The 18,126-nt window shown below is 40.1% G+C and overlaps 1 protein-coding gene across 3 annotated transcripts in view; it reads right to left on the reverse strand.

Annotated features, from left to right (window-relative positions):
• Window positions 1-18,126, reverse strand: part of SEPTIN9 (septin 9) — a 264,545-nt gene that overhangs the window by 104,594 nt on the left and 141,825 nt on the right. For all 3 annotated transcript variants that reach the window (XM_039328025.1, XM_039328027.1, XM_039328026.1), the window contains one exon: window positions 3,928-4,584. In XM_039328025.1, the coding sequence (XP_039183959.1) occupies window positions 3,928-4,584 (657 nt within the window). The remainder of the gene's footprint in view (window positions 1-3,927; window positions 4,585-18,126) is intronic.

Raw genomic sequence — 18,126 nt, forward strand, 5'->3', positions numbered from 1 at the left:
ATACTTTAGTCCACCACTAGATGGCAGTAACTATTTATTTTTTTAAACTCCAAAACGAAAAAAAATATATTTTCTTATAATTTTAATCATATTTTTTCAAATGGAAAGTCTTGCCAATTTCCATAGTGTTCAGTTTTCTCCAGATTATACCTTTACATTAGTCAATTTCAATATATTTCTGTCCCCTAAAAAATTAAATTGCAGCTTCCTTCTATGGAGTGGTAGGGTTGTAATCCTCTTCCTTCACTTTCAGAGTTTTTTTTTTTTTTTTTTGCTTCTTGGGAATCTTTTCCAGGAAATCAGTTTCAAATTAAAGAAAAGAAGATTGATGTTCTTACCCAGTTTCCAACATGCTGTTCACTGTTGTTCTCAGTTGGTGCTTTTGGACTTCTGATGCTGGTAGCTAGGGCTAGACATCGGGATGTGGCTAACCTTTCTGCTGTCAGGTTGGAGGGCTTCCCCCAGATCAAACGGAAAGACCACCATCTTTTTGTGATTGACAGGGTGCCCCTCATTCTTCGTTGCCTCTACAGGGTGACTTTAGACCCATTTAAGGGTCCCCTGACAGGGCGAAAACTAGCCGTGCGGTGCGGAACTCCATGATCCCTCAGCTGTGTTGCTATTGCACAAAACCGGAAGTCCTCAGAGTGGCTGATTTAATTCACTCATTTAATTCACAACACGGACAACTCACTCTTCTTCTATCTCTACCGTTACTACCTAGCCACTAGAATATAAGATGTATGCCTGTTACTCTGAACTTACTAAGCATCCATGAAAACCATTTGCCATTGATTAAGAATATTAAAAACCTTCTAAACTGCTATTTAGTGCCCATTGTTTAATTATATTTTATATAAAGAGGTCCTTCTTCAGCACCGATCCTATCTTTCACTGCAGTGAATGATTCTAAGTTTCAATATTACAAATGAGGAAGCAAAACTATCCATATCATGCATGAGTTTAGATACAGCTTTCTTGTTCCTTATCAATTCTTTTTCATAACTAAAAAAAAATCTGAAACACTATATATACACTTTCTGTAGAAGAGCAGCTTTCTAATAATCTGAGTCTACCCCTTAATGTTTTTCACAATCTCTTTTTTGATCAGACCTGTGCAGAGAAGCAGAAGCACACATATAAATACTAAGGGGAAACTGCAACAGAAAATAGGAATCTTCTAAATACCACATTACATTTAACAAAGGGAAAAGTGTGACCTTGTTAGCAGAAGAAGGTAGAAAAAAGAATCAGCAGCCTGGCATTCAAGGAAAGTTCTCTGTGTTAGAAATAAAAAAACCAAAAACCACACTATGGTAATATTTTTATTAGGTCCAACTAAAATATTTTCAAACCATAAATGCTACTACAAATGGGCCTTGAAGCATTAAAGAGAGTCTTGTAGCAAAGAATATGAAACCTTCAAGAGGAGAATAGGAAATTGAATTTGTATCAGTTCAGTGACATGAGAAAGAACAAAAGTACAGCAAGGAACTAACTAAAATATGTTTTCATCTAAGACTGGAAACAAATAGCCCTAATACTGCATGTGATCCCAAGTCCTTTTTTGTGACACCAAAACTCTGCTCTGTGCCATCCTACTATGGCAATATAAAAATCAACACATTTTTTAATATTTTGAGGTACAGCATGCAAAAATAAAAGTAGACTTAACACCATTTAAAGAACAAAGGAAGATTCCCTAAATCTTAAAACAGCCCCTACCCTCAATTTTTGAAGCATTCACCTTTTGAACACTTATCCCTATAGGAAAAATTAAGTACAGTCCAACTACTGCTTTTGTCTATAGTAAAACCATTAGTCTTCAGTTGCAAGAGGCCAGAAAGCCCTGGATCTTCTTAAACAACTGTTTTTTATTTGAGTTGTTTGTTACTATAAAACAGTTCTGCATACTAAAGCATAATAAAAAGGGAACACAATGCAGAGCATATGCACATCACAATGTTTTGATTGACTGCATTCCTTCATAGTGTGTTCCTAGTGTACAAAAAATATTTTAAGAGTATCTATGAAATCCTCTCTTTGGAAGGTCAAAACACGGCAAATGCTATGCCAGAAATGTTCTCATCCTCTTAAACGGCAAAGTTGTCTCTGAATTGCCATCTGAAAGTCAGGATATTCAAGATCCCAGTCTCATGCCTGGCACCAAATAAAATGCCAGCATGGTTAAGATAATAACTTATAATGCTAATTATATACAATTGTAGGTAATTTTAGAATTCTAGCTTACTAGTCAAAACAAGCTGGACAACTGTAATGGAAATCTTTCAAAAAGTGTAGGTAGCTATGTGGGTTATTAAGGAACAAAAAACCAAAAACCACTGCCATGTTAATATGTTTCTTAAAGCCAACTAAAATATCTGCAAATCATAAACAAATAATTGTGTTATTACAACCAGATTGTGATTAAAGATCTCCAAATTTAGCCCCACAAACCTTTTCTATCCGGATATGATAGCTCTTTGAAGAAGGACTTTATTTCAAAGCCAACACACATTCTAGTATTGAGCACTAATCCTGGACATTATACAATCTATTTTGTACCCAAAAATGCAACTTGGTTGCAAATTCTGAACATTTACTGCCTGAATTATCTATATGGGGCCATATAGTATAAGGCTCAAGAATTGTAATCATAGTTTGGGTAATGCTACCGTTGTGTGACCACTAGAAACTATACTGTTCATATACAATGTATCTAACTTATGGAAAACACATTACATAGAATCTTCCTTTTTCAAAATGGAAAGATCCGGTGATTTACTTTGGTAACAATGATCTCAAATCCAATGAATGTAATGTACTTGCTTACTCTGTTATAAATTATAAAATTCAGATTTTTAATTGCAAACTGTAAATCAACACAGAAATCCAGTGCCAATTCAGAAGTACACAATTCATCCACAGTAGTCTAAAATAAATATGAACATAATTCCATCCCTCAATTAATATAAAAGCAATGGGCAGTGGTGTATCACTTATTACATTTTTACCATAGTAATCAAAATCTTATTGCTACCTCAAGTAATCCAGACATATAATAAGAGCCAGTGTGGTATAAAGGTTAAGGTGTTGGACTATAAGTGGAGAGACAGAGATTTTACTCCACTCTCAGCCATAGATGCTCCCTGGGTGACTTTGGGCAGATCCCTTAGCCCACCATACCACATAGGAAGAGGGAGCCCTATATGTGTTGCCATCTTAAGGTCCTATACAAAAGGGGGGATATAAGTCAAACAACTTGCCAACAAAAGTGTATATAGTCAAGGCCATGGTTTTCCCAGTTGCAATGTATGGATGTGAAAATTGGACCATAGGAAAGGCTGAGCGACAAAGAATTGAGGCCTTTGAACTATGGTGCTGGAGAAGACTCCTGCGAGTCCCTTGGACTGCAAGGCGTTCAAACCCGTCAGTCCTATAAGAGATCAACCCCAACTGCTCTTTAGAAGGCCAGATCCTGAAGTTGAAACTCAAATACTTTGGCCACCTAATGAGAAGGAAGGATTCACTGGAGAAGGGCCTAATGCTGGGAAAGATTGAGGGCAATAGAAGAACGGGACGACAGAGAATGAGATGGCTGGATGGAGTCACTGAAGCAGTAGGTGTGAACTTAAATGGACTCCAGAAGATAGTAGAGGACAGGAAGACCTGGAGGAACGTTGTCCATGGGGTCGCGATGGGTTGGACACGACTTTGCAACTAACAACAACAACAAAGTCAAACAAGTAAAATAAAGCTGAGCTATAACTGAAATAATACACATGAATTAATACACCAATTTCTTTTTTCTTTTCTTTTCTTTTTTAGAATAGTAACTGATTATAATCCTGGTGGCTGGCAAAAAATCTCTGAAAGGAAGAGACTTGGACAAAGAACTGAAAAGAAAAAAACTGTTTATCTGCTTACCTTCTTGGCCTTTGTGTGGCAGTTCAGTCACCACTGGCTGTATCTTTGGTTCTGGTGGCAGATGTTGATTGGTTGAAAAATGCTCCACATTTTCAGTCTGCCTGATTGGCGGCACGGGGACCTCGGAAGATTTTGTTACTTGGATTTCCACACGTTTGGTAGCAACATCAGGCAAAGGCGGACTAGTGGCTTCAACTCTGCGCTGGGTTGGTTCAGGGATCTTTGAGGGGACTTCCATTCTGCGAAGAGCTTGGTCCTGGGGCTTACTTATACTGATCTCAGTCCTTCTGGGAGGAGTCTCAAGAGGCTTGTGTCCCAACACATCTGTTCTCTTGAGGCCAAATCTTGATGCTCCTGAGGTGGAATTTTCCACTTGCTTAGATGATATGTCAATGGAGATTTCTGTTCTTCTGGACACTGGTTCAGGATGTTTTGGCCCAGAAATCTCAACTCTCCTTAAAGAAGACTTGGGAGATCTTTGTGCTGGAGACTCCCCATGTCTGGAAGGAGTCTCTGAATTTCTGGCCCCAAGATCTTGGAATTTCTGTGTGGAACTGGACACTGTGGACCTCACAAGAGGATTGGGTGTCCGCCTTTGTGGAGTAGAAGAATTTGAAGGCTGATCTACTTCTTCGACTTCAAAGGATCTCTTCAAAGCTGAAAGATATATATAAAAAATGGAATTTAAACAACACTATCAGAATTACAAAGTTAGTGTCATCGAGTTGCAAATTATCTATCAACATTGTACTTCATTGGATGATATCCCTCAAATTGGATGATATCCCTTTTGGTAATTCAAATACTTAAGAAAGGGAGATGACTTGTTGGGTCTTTGGATCTTTAGGGAATTTGTGCTGAACTATTAGGAAACTTAATCTGATTTTCAAGCTTTACCAAATACAGTTGGAAAAGTAAGGGAATACTTTACTCTTCTTGGCAGTCTGAAGAGTCATGAAGTCTCACAAGATTTCTAGTTCTGTATAAAAATGTATACCCTGTAAAGTCCCTTCATCTTTTTGAAAATCTTAGTTTCATTTACCTTTAGGTTTCTTCTAGAAATAAGCTTTGCTCCCACTCATTACATTTATATCATGGCATAAGGACACTGAGAATGCAGCTGGAGAAAAACCACAAGTGAACCTCACCAAATGTAGGTAATAGCCTTTCTTAAAGATTATTTTGTGGCAATAAGGACAGTGAGATTTCTTACTTCTCAACCCTTATTATATCTGCAGATTGGATAAAAAGGACACAATAATAACTGCAGGGCTGCCATGAAGACTCTTCTAGGCATCTAGTGGATAAAAACACTCCGGGTTTTTTTGCAGTAGGAATCTGGCTGACCAGGTCCTTTGGAATTGCCTGAGACAGTTATCTGGGAAGAGATTGAACATATTAGCTCTGATGAAATGAGTAGAGTTCCCGGTGCTGTGAGTTCAGCTACCTGTATTTTAATTCCTGTCCCTCCTGGCTGACTAAGGTTTCCTGGGAGGTGACAAGTGGTTGGGTCCAGACAGTGGCAAAATACTGCACTGTGGGAAACTATTCTGTCTGCTTTGAAAGACACAGTTGTCTGCCCTCTTCTTAAGAGACTGTTGATGGATCACAAGAACTGGACAATTTTCATCCAGCCTCCAACCTGGTCCTAGAAGAAGCAGATTATCTGGATCCTTTCCAATTAGGATTAGGGCCTGACTATAACACTGGAAAATCATTGATTGCACTTGTTGGGGACTTCTGGGGGACTAGAGTGGGGGCACTGCATTCATTCTGGCCCTCCTTGATGTCTCAGTGGCTGTCAATACCATTGTTCATGGTATTCTTCTGGCCTGGCCTGCACTGTATTACAATGGTTCTTTTCCTTTATTCACAACTATTTTAATTTCATGTTAGTGTTGGGGGGAGAGAGAACTAGAACCTGAGACTTATGCCTTGTAGAGAACCTCTAGATCAGTGGTGGTGAACCTATGGCACGGGTGCCAAAGGCGGCATTCAGAGTCTTCTCTATGGGCACGCGTGCCCGTCCTAGGCCTTCAGCTGGGTTTTATAAAACCTTTTCGCTTTAGGCCTCCGCCACCATGTGCAAAAAAAAAAAAAGTTCAATCAGTCAATTTCAACTTTTCACGGGAAAAAAAGATCTTGCAAAGTTGGAATTGATTGATTGAACATTTTAGTCCCACCCAGTCTGCCATTACCACCGCAGCCATGCCCACCCAATTGGCCATGCCCACCCAATTGGCCACACCCAGCCAATGGGTCACACCCACCCGGCACTCGATGATACATAAGTGGGTTTTGGGTTGCAGTTTGGGCACTCAATCTCTTAAAGGTTCGCTATCACTGCTCTAGATTCTTACTTTCTCATTACTCTTATATAATATCTACATGAAACTGCTGAGTAAGGTCATCCAGTGAGGTGCATTATCACTAGTAAACTAATGATAACCAACTGTGCTTCTCTACTCTGGGCTCACCGAGTGATGCTACTGAAGTTCTTTTCTGGTTCCTAGAGGCTATGAGGGTCTGGATAGAGGAGAACTTTGGGTCAACCCTACTAAGATTAAATGGCTGTGGTTGTAAGTTGTCCCCTGGCTTTGGCCTTGCACATGACAACTCACATCTTAAACATTTCCCATTAGGATTCCTGCAATGCATTGAATATGGGACTTCCATTGAAGAACATTTGAAAGCTGAAGCTGGTTCAGAATGCAGCAGCAAAGGCAGTTTTGTCAATTTCACATACTCATACACCCTGCTCCACAAGCTGCTCCAGTAGGCTTCTAAATACAATTCTAAGTGCTACTTCTCACCTATAAAGCTCTACATGGGATATGGCGAGACTATTTGGGTGACTGCCTTTTACTTCTATTTGCCCCACCAGATCTAACAGGCTTCAGTCCTCTTTTATCAAACATCATCACCTTGATGGACCCTGGAATTGTGCCTTCACTATGGCAGCACCTGCCCTGTGGAACAGCATCCTGTCACAGAGCCAGATGACCCTGACCTGACCCTGTTAGCTTTTCAAGTTCTGAATACTTGACATTTCCCCAGGCATTTGGGCCAGAATGTTAGACGAAATTTGCTGCTGAAGCGGTTTTATGATTGGGATGTAATGTTTATCTTGGGTATCATGGGTCATCGCTCGAAACTGATGTTTTAATCCTTGCATACAACCCACAGTCATTGTTGTGAGATGGGTGGCCATATAAATTATTAAAATAAATATAGTCCTACTAAAGTATCAGATGTCTTCCAAAACAACAGAAGCCTCAAACCCTTCCAGTCACATGATCAAAATAATTATAGGGCACTTTCTAGAAAAATAGCTCAAGATCAACATTTATAAAACATAGAGAGGATCAGGCACAAGTCTGACACATCAATTTGTCCAACTCCCAAGAGTGAGTTGGCCAGACACAGGGCTTAGATTCACTGACAACTTGGCATGTTTCAAAAACTGCGCTGTTGGCCTCTTCCTTATACTTAGCCCTTTTAGGTTTTATTAGAAAGCAGCAAAGGGAAGCATTTTGTTTATCAAGTCAGTTGAGTTTTCCATACAGCACAAATTTCAGTAGTGCTCAAACTAAAAAAAAAAAAAAAACATTTCGGTATGGTTTCTACCACATAGAAAATTAATCATTTACAAAGTCCTCATTCTAAACTTTAGAAAACAGCAAAGACACAGTACAAGATGACCTATAGGTCACTGCCCACATTGCAAGACAATACTCATGAGTAGACAATAAAATCCATACAAAAAAATCATATCTGCCGCTAAAACAGGGTTTCTCAAATTGAACTTGATGGGAGTTCCATTACAGACCATGGGCAATAAGTTTGCTCAAAATTCACAGTTAGGGACATATATAGATTTTTCCCCCTAAGGAAAAGATCAATATTGCCTCCTAGTCATTTGAGAATGATTAATTTGGTTAAAACATTAAACTCCCAGAGAATTGTGAAATGCAAGTTTTAATTGATGAACATTGGAAACATTTTATATTCATAATAAAAAGCTTATTTTTTAATAATTGTCATAAATGGTGGACCTTCTGAGACAGTAATTGAGGCATCTTTTTTTGTAAAATTCAAATAATGTCCTTATATGCTTTTCCATAAATTACAAAAACATGTATTTCAGCTTTTTGTTAGTTTTCTGTCAATGTTTTATAGCTTGAATAAACTGAAACTACCTGATCTAGTGAATGGGGAAAGAATGAGAATCCAGTGGCATATAAATTATGAGCTAGGACTCGTGTGGAGAATAGATCATGTTTTAAGGCCATGTTTATGCTAAGATGTTAAAAATTCAAAAGAATTCATAGATTTTAAGCCCTTCTCTCTATATCTACATCTCAGCATAGATGTATAATTAGATCACCTCAAAAGCATTGGTCAAGTTGGCTAAGACTCCTGGGAGTTATATTTGAGCAACATCTGTAGGGCCACATATAAGAAGCATTGACAGTGTGTACAGCTAGGTGTGATGATGTGTCTACCACAACATTGTTTTAATATTAGTATGTGTATAGGACAGAAAAAAATTGAGACAAGACATTGCTGCTCTAGTTATTTAACTTGGGTTCTGTTTAATTATGAATTACCTCGCTATTACAATCAATTTAATTTAATTTCACAACACGTGGAGGTCTGAAGATTGGTTCAGAAGGCCGAAATTGCTTAGTATGCAACACCACATCTATTATATGGACAGGAAGACTAAAATTTCAGTGGCATGTTGCTGGCACCAGCAGTTCAATTCCTACAGCCTGCAAACATCACAGTGTGCTTGCAATGTTATATTTAACCTTCCTGCTTTCTGCATTACCACCAATTAAGATAAATAGCTGTTTACATGCTGCAGTGCATTTGTCTAGGTAATGAGATACATTATCTTTTGAAAGAGGTTAAGTATCTGTTCTGTTTAAACTAGCACTCAGAAAACATCAGATCTTTATTGCTATCAAATGAAGACAACAGTACCATGAGTAACAAAAATTTCAAATAAACTCAGAAGAACTTCAGGGACAAGCAGCAAACAAACAAGGAAATGAAGCAAACTGGTATTGCGTACTCTTACAGTGTAAGGGTGAATAAACCTAGCCTTGCAAATCAATCCGAGTTATTCCAGTTAATTTTGAAATGCAATCTGATCATAGACTTCAGGGGGGGAAGAATAACATACAAGTGTGGTTTGTGGTGGTGGGTGGAGTCTCAAGAAAGAATAGCTTTGTCAGCAGATTCCCTAAATTATCCGACTGGCTGGGAAGACACCTGGAAGAGGTCAGATTTGGAAAGACAGCTGCAGAATCTGGAGACCTCTAGAAATGTCACATATTTCCTAATGGAAATGGAAGATGGGAAAAAATGATGATAGAGGGCCAATGGTCTGAGAAATAAATGAGAGGCAGAAAGGAGAAGGAGAAAAAAAATGTGTGAAACAAGCTGCCGGAGATGATGTAGTACAGAATGCACAACTTCAGAAGATCACAAAGACCTTGACTTTTTAACCCAGAACATGCCTCATTTTTCACACACACACAAAAACATTCTGGTTGAACACGTTCCCTTCAGATCTACAGTTCTTTAAGTTAAATCCTGCAATAGAGATGCAACACAGTCTAGCAATCCATAGTAATGGTGGTCTTAGTCTAGCTTCCACAGATTCATTTCACCATGCATAACTCCTTCATTAGTGTCCTGATAGCATCTGCACCTTAGCGAGCATAGACATCAGAGCTATACTTTTGTGATCCATGCAGTCTTCTAGGTTCAGGCAGACCACAAAGGAGGTAATAAACCTTGGCTTGAGAGAGGACAGGAAGAAAAAAGACTTCCAAGCTGAAAACAATGTTTTGCAAAGACTTTTTATTCTCTGTTCACTATTTTGTTTTCTTCAGTTTGGGGAGATAGAATACAGATTAATATTTTTCTGACAGCTAGCAGTGTGAAAAGACAAATCCCAACCGAAACCTCAGATAAAATCAAGTTTAGCTTAGGGTTACCTTAGTCCCTTGAGCCAAGCTTTCCCTTTTTCCAATGTTCTATAATTCTGCTAAATGTAGGCTTCTCTTGCCCTAATCTTATTTTCACCTGCTGTTACCTTATTCCGGTTAAGAGAAGTTCAGTAAAGAGTAAAGATGACTGAATGAAGAATATACATTACAAGAACTAGTAACCTAAATTGAGAATAGGAAATTAGTAATCACTCAATATTCCCTGAATCAAAGAAAGGTAAATTATTATATGACCCAACACACCATATCTGTGTTTGACCTGAAGTGTTTCACTCTGAGGCCACCATGACAGAAATTTTGTTCTTCATTTTTCAAATCAAGGACAACATAGCCTCTTTAAAAGGGTTGGGGGGGGAACTGACCTTGGCTCCACACATGGGAAATATATTTAACCTGTAGAGCTACTCAGAACCTGGAAAAAGCCCAATAATAAGAGATAATAAGCAAACAGGATTTCCACTATTTTTAACTTTAGAGCAGTTATCAGGGGTCTTCAAACCTGGCCCTTTTATGACTTGTGGACTTCAATTCCCAGAAGTCATAAAAGGTCCAAGTATGAAAACCCCTGTACTATATTAATAGGGTTAAATGAGAACCAGTTTGGTGTAGTAGTTAAGGCATCAAGCTACAAATTGGAAGATTGTGAGTTCTAGTCCCACCTTAGGTACAAAGCCAGCTGGATGACCTTGGGTCAGACACTTTTTCTCAGCCCAACCCACTTCATAGGGTTGTTGTGTGGAAAATACTAGGAGTAAGGTAGTAGGAGTAAGGTATGTGGGATATAATTGCCACTTTTCTCTCAGCCCTAGGAAGGAGGCACTTCTGAAAACATTGCCCAGAAAACTTCAGGGACTTGTCTAGGCAGTCTCCAAGACATGGACATGACTGAATGGAACAAAAAAGGAGGGGGATGGGTATAAATACAATCAGAACTATGATGATGTAATTTTTTAAAATTATATTATCCCATTTTTTAAAGTCTATTCCCTACCTCCACAACCATTTGCCTTAAAGAGCAAAAGATGTCTTAAAGAAGCTGAGTTTGAAAAGAGACTAGTGAAAATCGTCCAAGTTCTTTTATTTATTTCTCTGCATGGCTAAAGATAGAATTTGCTGGTTGCTATAGATTAGGTGTTAGCAATATATGGCTCTTCAGATGTGGTTTGATTCCCATCATCCCTCACTTTAGACCATGGTGGTTAAGGCTGATGGGAGCGCAAGTTCAATAACATCTGCATAACCATTCTCATGTGAAGCCGGTTGAAAAGGAACAATTTGAACAACTATCTCCAAACCAGGGCAAAAAGAAGGCCCTATAAACATTGTCAAAGGGCAAAAAACAAATATATGTGGTCAAAGACATCCTGCTGTATTGCCTTTCAAGAGATTTAAAACTACAAATAAGCTAATATACCTCAAGTTTGTTTGTCTGCAAAAGCCACTTTAACAATAATATATGGAATGAATAAATCAACACAGAATCTTTGTGAACTAGCTTCTTTTACAGTACAATCCTATAAATATAAATATCCACTCGTAGACCCGAGTTCAATTGACTTTACTCCCATATAATTATATATAAGAATACAACATGATTCAACCACAAATACAAAGCAAGCTTTCTAACTGCTTTAGTCTTAAAATATTTTTTATAATTATTGAATGTCTACTGCTGATTAGCAAATAGAGCAATCTTAATTACCAGCTTTGCCTCCTTTGAAAGAAGGCATCTCAAAATGTGCCTCTGTATGAAAAATTGATTCCTGAAAGCTTAAAGAAAATTACTTAACATCTTACACCACAAGCTTGTCTGTCTTCTCCCAAGCTCTGTCCATTTACAACAGAAACAAAACAAATCTGCTTTTTCAAAGTATGACTTTTATTTAGTCGCACATATTAACAACAAGCTTCTATGCATTTCCAACCTTAAAGTTATATTTTCTACCACTAAATGCCAAACCATTGTCAAATTTCATTGGGAATTATCTTGAAAAAGGGGGATTCCAATTAAGAAAACAAGACATGAGCCTAGGGACAGGTTAAATGAGGTTATATTTATTTTTAAAAATACCCACTGAAATATTTCAATTTCATCTTTTTTTTAAGTAATTTGTTTTAAATACACACTGAACTATTTCGGTTTAATCTTATATTGGGATAGCATAAGTTTATCATGATTTTAATATAGACATGTGGAAGTAAAAAGTATTTCCTAGGGCAATATATAGAACTTTTTATCAAACACTTTACCTTCTTTCAAGCACAGTTAAATACTTCTGCTGAACAGAAGCATGAAATGGTACACATTAGATCATCATCATCATCATCCTGTCAGAACTTATCCTTTCATCCCCCACCACCACCCAGTCTCAACTGTCAGTACCTATCGTCCCAAAGGTGCTTTTTTCAAAAGAAACTGGACTTTTTTTTTCCTTGAAGACATTTTGTTTCTCATCCAAGAAGCTTCTTTAATTCTTTAGAATGGAAAAAAAAGCACCTTTGGAACAACCATGGCCTAGATGGTTGAGAATTTCCATAGATACCGTCAATACCTATCTTTCCATCCCTCCCCCCCAATTGATGAAGCTTCTTGAATGAGAAGCAAAACATTTTCTTCTTCTTCCTCAAGTTGCCTTTGTAGAAGCACCTTTGATACACATTAGATCAGATTTCTTCAACATAGAACTTTCCAATTCCAGTTCTCTAAATTCCCAAACCATGTGGGGAAAGTTGCATTTGATCACACTATACTGCTCAAAAAAATAAAGGGAACACAAACGTGTAGGCTCCTATACGTTTGTGTTCCCTTTATTTTTTTGAGCAGTATATATGGATCTCTTTCTCCCCCCAATATACACACACATGTAGTTCATCCATTCCAATGATGCTTAAATGATGGTGCATTTGACTAGGAGAAAACATGTACACCAAAACAAAGGTCTCATATCCATATAAAAAAGATATGGGCAAATGAAATTTTGATTCAACTACCTACTGAACTCCAGACAAAGCCTTCCACTTTTTCACAGGACACATAATCTTTGAGGCAGTTTTCTCTATCTTCAAGCTTGCAATTAAAGTATCTGATACTCAAGGTAATCATAACAAAACAAAACAAAAAAACTCACCCTCACCTCATTTAAATTAGTTTCAAATATTTCCTGTCTGTGTTACAACACTTTTCTGCAAGCCTTAAGTTCCCAAGAAAGTCTTTCCATCTGTTCAAGCTGGATCAAATAAAACTTGATATCAGTTTCTTTATTAACTTCATTGCAAGAACAGTTCTGGCTAAAATCCACAGAGAACAAAAGAAGTTTGTAAAGAGCCCACTCAAACGATACAGAAAACATATGCAAGGACATTCCTACAGGAAATCAGTGATAAAAAAATGGAGGAAGGGGAATTTACTTCTTACAAAATGTAAAATATGCATATACTGAATAAGAGAATGACTGCTTCATCTGCAACATCTCCTGTTTCATCTGCAAATTTTTTTTGAACATTTGGGATTGTTTTGCATTCATGAGATAACACTAAGAATGATTCCCAAGGATTTTGTACAATAAGTCAAGGGCAGGACTATAGGCAGCTGCCTGAGATGCATCATGGACCAAAGTTTAAGGCAGGGAGAGGGAGCCATGGGAACAGGGAGGAAGACAACTGAGGAGTAGTCCAGAAATGTGGAATAATAGTTTAAACTAACGGACCACCAAAACACACAGAGATTCACAACAGCTTATAGGACCTTGCTGATCAGTCATTCAAAGAAGAAACCTTTCCCTGTAATTGTCAGCTTCGGTAGAGAGAGCTAATTCAAGGATGTGAATGCTACTTCCACAAATATTTGCTCCAGTCAGCAATTCTATTACTTATTACAAGGTTCACTTACACAGAAGATAAGAAAGTCTCCATCTGAATCCTAGTCACTCCTGTCAGTTAGACTTAAGAATTTCTCTTCAATCATTAAACTCATTAAGTAACCCTTGTCATTTTATGACCTTTAGAAGATTAACAGAATAACAGAGTTGGGAGGGTTCTTGGAGGTCTTCTAATCCAACCACCTGCTCAGGCAGGAAACCCTATACCAGGGGTCTTCAAACCTGGCCCTTTTATGACTTGTGGACTTCAACTCCCAGAACTCCTTAGCCAGGCACGCTGGCTGAGGAATTCTGGGAGTTGAAGTCCACAAGTCATAAAAAGATCAAGTATGGAGACCCCTGCCCTACACCATTTCAGACAAATAGTTGTCCAGTCTTCTTGAAAACTTCCAGTGTTGGAGCATTGACAACTTCTGGAGGCAGGTTGTTCCACTGATTAATTGTTCTAACTTCAGGAAATTTCTTCTCAGTTCTAGATTGCTTCTCTCCTTGATTAGTTTCCGTCCGTTGTTTCTTGTCCTGCCTTCAGATGCTTTGAAGAATAGCTTGACTCCTTCTTCTTTGTGGCAACCCCTTAGATTTGAAACACTATCATATCACCCCTACACCTTCTTTTCATTAAACTAGATATACCCATTTCTAGCAACTGTGCCAGATCCTGAAGTTGAAACTCAAATACTTTGGCCACCTAATGAGAAGGAAGGACTCACTGAAGAAGAGCCTAATGCTGGGAAAGATTGAGGGCAATAGAAGAATGAGGTGGCTGGATGGAGTCACTGAAACAGTAGGTGTGAGCTTAAATGGACTCCAGAAGATGGTAGAGGACAGGAAGGCCTGGAGGAACGTTGTCCATGGGGTCGCGATGGGTCGGACACGACTTTGCAGCTAACAACAGCAACAAAAGCAACTATTCTTTATATGTTTTAGCCTCCAGTCCCCTAATCATCTTTGTTGCTCTTCTCTGTACTCTTTCTAGAGTCTCAACATCTTTTTTACATTGTGGTGACCAAAACTCAATGTATATTCCAAGTGTGGCCTTACCAAGGCATTATAAAGTGGTATTAACACTTCACATGATCTTGATTCTATCCCTCTATTAATGCAGCCTAGAGCTGTGTTGTTGTTTTTTGGCAGCTGCAGCACACTGCTGGCTCATATTTAAGTAATTGTCCACTAGGACAGTGGTTCTCAACCTGTGGGTCGGGACCCCATTTGGGGTCGAACAAACATTTCACGGGGGTCGCCAAACAAAGGCTGTCCGCCATTTTGCCCCCTTTTCTTTGGCCACGCCCCTGGCACCCGGTCATGTATAAGTGGTTGGGGGCCACCACAACACGGGGAACTGTATTATGGGGTCGTGGCATTAGAAAGATTGAGAACCACTGCACTAGGACTCCGAGATCCCTCTCAGAGCTACTACTACTGAGCCACTGTACCATAAGGATACATATCCAAAGGAAAACTACTACAGCAAGAATAACAATTTTTTATCACAATCTGGAAAAAGAAAATCTGAACCATGTAGGAACTTATTCTACTCATCAGTCACTATAGTGTATGGTACTTGCACTTCAGTAGAAATCCAATTTATTTAGAGGGCCCCAGATTGGGAAGGCTTTTGTAACAGATACAGATACACAGTAAAGGGATATGAACAGCAGTTCCTCAAATCCCTAGATTTAAACAGAGCTCTTCTGGCTACTGCTCCTGCAGGGGAAATCCTGGTGAAGTTATGCATTCCCGAGACAGCTTGATCATAGCAGCATTAAAATATAAACATTCCCCCACAAGGTTTGACAGCTTGATAAACACACTTTTAGATCATTCTCAGGAACAGCAGCAACACGATAGGAAACCAATTACACCTCTCTTTGCTCCAGAAAGGATGAGAGGAGGAAAGTGAGAGCAAGTGGCTGACCAATCATCAGAACCATCCCCCAGCTGCAAGGGAAAGGAAAGGTCAGTAGGACAAGGGGGATCCACTGCAAGCAAGCAAAGTTCAACAAACACAAGCAGTGTAATGAACAGAGAGTTCTAACAGGAACAGTCATGGGAAAAGAGTCATTCTTCCTGCTGCCCCTCTACTCCTCTTCCAAGTAAAATTTTCACAAGTGAACTCAAGAGCTGACAAGGAAAGTCAGACCCATTTTTTTTTTTTAAAAAAAGCACCTATTTGCATAGGATTCTTTTTGTATTTCTCCTCATACCTTAAAACTACAGGGATGTTAGAAAAGTGGAACATTATAAAAATAAGACTGGGCAGGAAGGGAAACTACTCGGAAGGCCCCCAGTTCATGAATCTTGACCTTGCAATGAGATAAAAGCAGTACCTTGATTTACTACTCTTAATGTCAATTGTAACATCTGGGAAACTTGCAAGCTTAGCAGGAAAGGCACATGTGATGTCAGGCAGACATGTCTTTTGCTATTGCTTGTTTTTCTGAGTAATAATTTTCCTGGGTAAATTTCCTTAGATAATTTTCCAAGTAATAATTTTCCTGTAAAGGTGTCTGACCCAGATAGAGCACTTTTAAGCTGACTAAAACTGGGAATGGCAACTAGGAACATTGGGCAGCTGAGTGTAAGTAAGGTTTGCAAGTAACTGGGGAGGTACACTATCAGAAAGATGAGCTCAAGCAAATCAAGTAAAAGTCAAGCAACCAGCCCCTAAAGCAGTGGTTCTCAACCTTTTTAATGCCGCGACCCCCAACCGATCGTAAGTCGAGGACTACTCAACCGGTCGTAAGTTGAGGACTACTCAACTGGTGCAGCACCGTTTGCAGAATGGGACTTTTGGCAGGCTCAGCAGGGCAGAGACAGCCTGGACAATTCCTATTGGCTTTTGAAAGCCACTAGAATTAGACTCTATTCAAGAGAGTCTATTCGATTGGCTTTCAAAAGCCAATAGAATAAAAGGGAGTAGCACAGCTAATGAAAAGGGGAAAAAATGGCAGACTGCGTTGTTTGGTGACCCCCATGAAATGGTCGATCGACCCCAAATGGGGTCCCGACCCACAGGTTGAGAACCACTGCCTTAAGTACTATTTGTTCTCAAGAGTTTCTCCAGCAGGATGACTGTAGAGTCCAAATGGATGGGTTCTATGACGGCCTTCCTGCCTGGCAGACTGGGTAAAAACTTCGGCCACACCCCTTCCTTTGGGCGTGACCCCAGTTTTGACTCAGTCTCGAAGCCTGGTAGAAGTGCGAGAAGCAGCTCTCAGAACAAAACTAACTTAACTTAAAAAAAAAAAAAAAAAGGGAATCCCCTCTTCCTCCAGTTGAACGAAAATTTGTCTGGCAGCGGATAGGACTCGAGAGAGGCAGCCGGGATCGGCGGATTCGTGAGTGGGGCGTCAGGGACTAACGGGAGGCTTGGAGCCGGACCGGATCGCTCGCCCGCCGATAACCGGCCCACCGAGCAGCTGTTGGGGCGGGGGTTTCACTACCGGATTGCTCGCCGCTCTCCGGGGCCGCCAAACAGCTGAGCGGTTCGGGCGATAGAACGAGGCGCCGCTCAGCGCCAAACAGCTGAGCCGCGCGGAAAGCGTGATTGGGGCCGATAGAACGAGGCGCCGCTCAGCGCGAAACAGCTGAGCCGCGCGGAAAGCGGCTAAACCGCGGCGCCGCTCGGCATAGACCAGCGGAGCGGCGCGAGAGGCAGAACCAGCGCTAGAAGTGCCTTCTCCTTAGAGGAGAGGCGCGGTCCCTCAGAGTCAAAGATCCGCCATTGTTTGAACCTCGTGGATTCCCGGGCTAACATTAGGAGGCGTGGTTTCTTCCCCATTCGCCATTTTGAGCGAACGGACCTTCCCGCCGTTTTCCCCTTGGGGGCGGGGCCATCCGGACTCCATTCCCTTGCAGACAAAGGGGCAGCCCTTAAGCTAAAATCCGGGATTATCGCAAGAAACTGAGACAGGAGGAAGGAAGAGGGAAAAGGAAGAGAACCTTTCTGATCGTGGTCTGCTGCCACAGCCACAGACAGGGGGAGAGAGAGGTATAAACTGCACTTTCTCTGGACTAAGTGAGGAGGTGAGGAGGAGTATTTTTCTCTGACTGTTCCTATAGTGACCTTTAGTCACTGCCTTGCAGGATCTTCTGTCCAAAGACTCCTGTCTGTCCGGCCATTGTTTGTATAGGCAGAGGAGGGCTCAGCCCCAAACATCTGCATCTGGTCTGCGTATCCTGTCCCCCACTCCAGGCACTACCTACTCGGGGTGTCTGGCACAATGGCAGACAATGTCTCGTATTCAGTCACACAGGTCCCTCAATTGTCCCCCCCACAGCAACAACAAAAACGC

This window comes from Crotalus tigris, unplaced genomic scaffold, assembly GCF_016545835.1.
Source record: "Crotalus tigris isolate CLP2741 ecotype Arizona unplaced genomic scaffold, ASM1654583v1 scf7180000024370.6872682, whole genome shotgun sequence".
NCBI lineage: Eukaryota > Metazoa > Chordata > Lepidosauria > Squamata > Viperidae > Crotalus > Crotalus tigris.